Source organism: Macadamia integrifolia, chromosome 2 (assembly GCF_013358625.1).
Source record: "Macadamia integrifolia cultivar HAES 741 chromosome 2, SCU_Mint_v3, whole genome shotgun sequence".
NCBI lineage: Eukaryota > Viridiplantae > Streptophyta > Magnoliopsida > Proteales > Proteaceae > Macadamia > Macadamia integrifolia.
In genome coordinates this window covers 5,744,711-5,750,710 of record NC_056558.1, presented here as the reverse complement: position 1 = coordinate 5,750,710, position 6,000 = coordinate 5,744,711, and the positions used below count along the sequence as shown (strand labels likewise).

The 6,000-nt window shown below is 36.6% G+C and overlaps 1 protein-coding gene across 1 annotated transcript; it reads left to right on the top strand.

The window, feature by feature from the left end:
• Positions 1-408: 408 nt before the first annotated feature.
• On the top strand, positions 409-4,280 carry LOC122091901 (cycloartenol-C-24-methyltransferase-like; the record flags this gene model as incomplete). The annotated part of the gene is given in 11 exon segments (XM_042662146.1): positions 409-482; positions 601-685; positions 779-834; positions 1,477-1,531; positions 1,731-1,778; positions 2,168-2,251; positions 2,389-2,505; positions 2,595-2,678; positions 2,779-2,904; positions 3,073-3,170; positions 3,859-4,280. Coding segments are annotated over 11 exon segments (918 nt in total), but the record flags the coding sequence as incomplete, so codon positions are not given.
• Positions 4,281-6,000: the final 1,720 nt, after the last annotated feature.

Below are 6,000 nucleotides of genomic sequence, written 5' to 3'. Positions count from 1 at the left end.
TTCCGCTATATATTTGTAGCGAGGGTTTCTTTCTCTGTAATGCAAGCAATACGGAGAGGTGTGAGGAAGAGCGCTGTAACCCTATTCTCCATTGATAGTGAAGCAAGATCTCATCTCACCGGGGACGTAGGCAACCTTGCCGAACCTCGTAAAATCTGTGTGCATTGTTTGTTTTGTTTTCCATTATCTTCTGCATCGTTTTAGGGTTGCGTTTCTACAGTTCAAACACAATGAAATTGTGTGCATGATTCCTCAGGTTCTATTAGACCAGAAAATTTACTGTAGCTGTTAAAATTGGTGGCCTGTGCAGTATTTTATGCTTTTGTTAGGAAATTACTGACATCCTCTCCAGATAACATCATGTTGAAAATTTTTTCAAGAGCATTTTTGTGTTCTTTTTGGTTTCAGGTTAACAAATACTATGATCTTTCTACTAGTTTCTATGAATTTGGCTGGGGAGAGTCTTTCCATTTTGCACACAGGTTGGTTCCAACATCCCCCCCCCCTCCCTTTTTCTTAATCGGATTAAAAAGTCCCAGTTATTTCTTCTACAAAGGAAATTAGCACAAGTTGGATATACATTAAGACCATATTTTGTAGATGGAATGGGGAGTCACTTAGAGAGAGCATCAAGCGACATGAACACTTTCTTGCTTTACAGCTAGGTTTGAAACCTGGACAAAAGGTTTGCTTTACTCAGTTGTTAAAAGAAAATCTGAAAATCATTGATTTTGTATGATTTGGTGCAAACAAAGTTATAATTTGGTTGTGGCTGTAGGTGTTGGACGTTGGTTGTGGAATTGGTGGGCCATTAAGAGAAATTTCTCGATTTAGGTAACTTGTGTTATGAATTATATGTTGAAGACCTGCCCTTTGCAACAAATTGAAAACCCTGATTTGAAAAGATACTTATCATTCTAATGTTAGTCAAGGGGTGGTGAGAATCTTGCTTTTAACTTATTTACATGTTCATTTGTGAAAAATATCTTGGGTGTGGAACCATTAGTCTGTGCAAACTAGATTTCAGAGATCTAAAACCTAGCCCTTATTAGGTTTTAGAGCAGAACTTGGCTGCTGCATTGGACATTACATTGCTGAAACTGTCCTAACTTGGCTCAACTGCATAATGATCATTGGTCAACCTGTAGGTTGAATTTTTTTTTTTTTTCCCGCACTAACAAATGATATTGATTATCTTTTCTTACAAAAGTAAGTTCAAAGAAAGAAGCATTTTTTGATGTCATTCAATTAGCCACATCTTTACTTCTTCTAGCTTTTGTCTCCCTCATTTTCGTCTTCTCTTTATCATTCTTGGTTTTTATAAATAGATGTGGAGAGGTTGCTGGTGCCTGGCCACTATTATTTTAAGAGTTCCGAATAATTGTGTCGTTATGGACATTTTGAGAAAGTTCAGATGATTATTCAACTTGGTGTTACCAAGAGAAGGCTCTGAGAATTCTGACTTGTATATTGCAGCTCAACAGCCGTCACTGGGTTGAACAATAATGAGTTTCAAATATCAAGAGGAAACGTAAGTCTTTTATCATGTTGATTTGCATTCAGACCTTTCTGGGTCAGCATTATCCATAGATTGTTTTTGTATTCCGACTCTACTGTGGGCCCATATATATATATATATATATATATCTATGGTCCATTTTGATAGCAACTTTGGTGATTTTGACCTGCCTTTGTAGCAGTTCCACTTACAAGTGTTGATTGCTTCATAGGAATTGAATCGCAAAACGGGAGTGGACAAGACCTGTGAGTTTGTGAAGGTTGGTATTCCTTTCATTATTTTTGTGTTCATGTTCTTGCAAGTTGCAATGAAGAGATTTATGAATAAATGCTCCTTCCTGGTTCTGCTTTTACTTGCTAGTTTATTTAAAGGTATGCCAGCATTTATGGCTAAATGTTTACCTTCTTTTTTCTTTTTCCTGATAAATAGTGGCTAAACAGTTCCATCAAGTTCCTTTTTGAAGGCAACTACTTTTGAGTAGGCAAAGAATATTGGGTTTCATAATATATACTTTGATTTAGTATCCATCTGGCTATTAACAACTAATAAAAGTTAAAAAATTATAGTTCACTTGCCTAACAAAAATAGTATTAGGAAAATTTCCGGAGTCGTCAATCCGTTTAAAAGTGTTATTTTTTGGCAATGCAGGCTGACTTCATGAAAATGCCGTTTTCTGACAATACTTTTGATGCTGTGTATGCTATAGAAGCTACTTGCCATGCACCAGATGCGGTACGCCCTTTGAAATATTCATTCTGGTTAATAATTTTATGTAGTTATGCCTTGAATCAGGTGGCACATCTAGTCCCACTTTTTGAATCCATCTTGTGGCTCAGATTTGTTTGACGTCTCTTTAATTGGTAAAATAGCTGGGATGCTACAGGGAGATCTACAGAGTGTTAAAGTCTGGCCAATATTTTGCTGCATATGAATGGTGCATGACTGATGCTTTCGATCCTAATAATCAAGAGCACCAGAAAATCAAGGTTACACAGTGCTGTAGATATACTTAACTGATTCTGTTTCTTTTCAACTTCCAGTGCATGCTTACACAAACTTAGTTTTTTGGATACAGGCAGAAATTGAGGTTGGTGATGGCCTTCCAGATATCAGGTCAACACGACAATGCCTTGAAGCTCTAAAACTTGCAGGATTTGAGGTGAGTAAACTGGAGGTTGCACTTTCTACTGAGCTTATTTCCGAAGTTCAAAATACTAAAGTTGATCTGCGTGATAATTGGTCTGTCTTTGGTGCATAAGGTTATATGGGAGAAGGATCTCGCAGTGAGCTCACCTGTCCCTTGGTATGCACCTCTGGATCCACGTCATTTCTCCCTAAGCAGTTTCCGTCTAACACCTCTGGGTCGTTTCTTCACAAGAAATTTGGTAAGATCTCAGTGGTCTTGTTTGTTTATGATAACATTTGAAGGTTTGAGAATTTATTATTTGCTGGGTTTTGATACAGAGAAATTTTTATTTTGTGCTATATATTGTCTTGTTTCCATACTGATATCTTGGTAGCAGTTTAGAAGTGAGAATTTGTTCCTCTGGCAGGTCAAAGTTCTAGAATATGTGGGCCTTGCTCCAGAAGGAAGTCAACGAGTCCAAGCTTTTCTTGAGAAAGCTGCTGAGGGACTAGTTGCAGGTGGAAGGTGAGAGTCCTGTCATGCACAAATGTCCATCTCTTCCTAAATCTTCTTCTCATAGATAAGAAAAAATAATACTAGGCTTTTCTGGTTTTTTCTTCGGGGCAAATTTTCCACAATGGACCGTTTTGATAATCCCAAGTATCAGAATGGTCCAAATCTCTGCCTCATGGAAGATCAGATGGGACCCAAATTGTGTGGACACGCATAAACCCCAAGATCCCCTACATCATATTAAACAGATTTCGCCAAGTGGGAAAAATAAACCTAGGGACTATGGCAGGGTGCATGGTCAGCTGCAAAGTACGAGGATAAGTGGACATAATGGGAGGGTATTTGATTCAATTTGAATCTGAAATTTGGCACATGATTAATCGATAAGATGTGCAGCTAGTCCAATGGTGAATTGGCCAAAAGAAACTGCCCACATAGCTCAAAATGGTGGACTGATCTGATGCCCTAAATGAAATTTCCTGAAGATGAAAGGAAATACAGGTACTCTTGAGTGAGTTGAGTGACCGTTAGACAGTGAGTGACTTATAGCTAATGATGGTTGCCATGAACCTATCCGGAAAAAGAAAAAAAAGATAGTTGACATGATCCGTCCTGTATCATAATTTTTTCTAACAACAAATTAGTGTCGCACCTCAAATTTGTGTATTAGATTCTGACATACCGTCATTGACTTGTATAGGAAAGAGATTTTCACACCAATGTACTTCTTTCTGGTTCGGAAACCTCAATCAGGCAGCCATGAATCTGGCACCTCAGCAGAAGCTTCTTAAGGTTTGGGGACATCGATATTCCTGCATTTGATCTCAGCAAACCAGATAGCCAATTCAGGCTTGTTTTGCACTTTAATTTTCATAAAATTCTGGGAGACTGGAACTTGTGTTAGATTGAACTGACAACCAGGCTAGGCAGCCACTGGTTCCTGAGCTTGAAGCCTGCCTTAAGGTTTTCACTGTTGTTAGTGAGTTGCAGGTCCTGTCTCAAATTCTCTTTGGAATCCATGTGTCTTTTGTCTTGGTGCTGTATGAAAATATCACAAACTTTTCCTTCCCCTTTTACCAGTGAATGTTTGCATTGAATTCATCACATGCATTTTCTTCTTAAGGTTTGATTGTGAGTGCTTGCAAACTTGTCAATCGCAGATCTATGTAGTCGATCCTATTTAGTTGAGATAAGGCTGTGTTGTTTGTTTGGGAGTGCTTGGATTTTTTTTTTTTATTTGTTTATTTATTTATTTATTTTTGTGTGTGGAAACCTTCCCCTGGGATCTCTCCTTTTTTTTTTTTTTTTTTTTAAGGTGACCTGGACAATATGATTTGGACTGTTGGATAGAGAGGATTGATATGGTCTAAATTAGTCACATATTAAACTTCAGAGTTTAATTCAATCAAATATCCCTTTTTGTATTGGTGCATATCCTTGTCTGTCGATGTATGTACATTGGCACTATAGACATTACTATGCATTGTCCCAATTTAGTAGGAATAGAGATGGTTTTGATTAAAAGAAAAAACACAAAAATGAATAATTCAAATTTATCCCAAGTTTTGGAAACATCACCTTCGCTTGTTATGTGATTGGCGAGAAAAATGGGTGAAAAAAAAAAATGCTTGCCCAGATTATCAAAATGCCGTTGCAACTCGAAATACCCTTAATCACTAGATTTTTATCTCTAAGATTATTTATGGCCTGTATATATGAAGCTGACTAGAAGATGTGGTTTTAATAAAAGAGAGTTTTCCATGCACCGTGCGGGAAGGCTGATGATATCATTCTAGGGTTCACAAACCTTATAAGGTTTTAGTATGTTTCCTAAAATACTCTCTTCACAGATTTAGAGTCATATGGTCAAGGGATTGGCCTTTTGCATAGCTTAAGGAAAAAAATCGATCTTTAACAAAATATATAAAGAGCCAAATAAATTCTGAAAATGTGTATATAAATAAAAATTTAGAAATGCAATTTAATCTAAAAGATCAAGAATAAAATTTATAAAATGAAGATGATGGAAAACATTTTTATATTCCATGCAATACTTGCATAAAAATCATATTTTTACATGCATGAAATTTATATCAAACTGCTCGGACGAATGCACAAATATGAAAAATAAGAAAGAACACAAGTCTGACAATAGCAGACGAAAAAGGGTCTAATCTCAATGGCAAAGTTGCATCTTGATAGGGTTTAGGATCCTACGTAAAAAGCCACGACTCCATTTGAATCGGTTGGATCAAAATGTCAGGTTCATGTTAAATTATGGAAAAGGGAAGGTGTTGGATACCTCATTCTTCCTACTTGACTGAGCCTGACATGTTTATGACCTGAATTAGACTGGTCCGATTAATCAATGTATTGGGCTTGAACCTGACAAGTTTATTAAACGGGTTTTCATGGTGCAAGTAGCTAGCCCGTCAGGTGCCTGATCGAACCGACATGTTTATATGCCCTATTTGAACCGACTAGTTGTAGCCTGACATAGTTCGACCCCTTTTAATACTATATAAAATTCCTATTGCCACTACTAGTAAGAAACAAATTAAGATTTCTTACCCTTTGCTTTGTAATAGGATTTGATTTAATTAAGTTTTCTTTTGTAAGTTGTAAAGGTCATAATCTCTTCTTTTCCTTTACTTTGTAATATGATTCGATTTAATTAAGAACCATAATCTCATAATATTTCTCTTTTTTATTAAAGATTTACCTCACATATTTCTGGGCATTCAACCAACTTAAAAAAAAGAATTTTAGGGTAAGCATGTTTAAAGTCCGTTTAAACTTAAATAGGTCCGCAGCCCGGTTAAGACCTAGTTAAGACCCATTT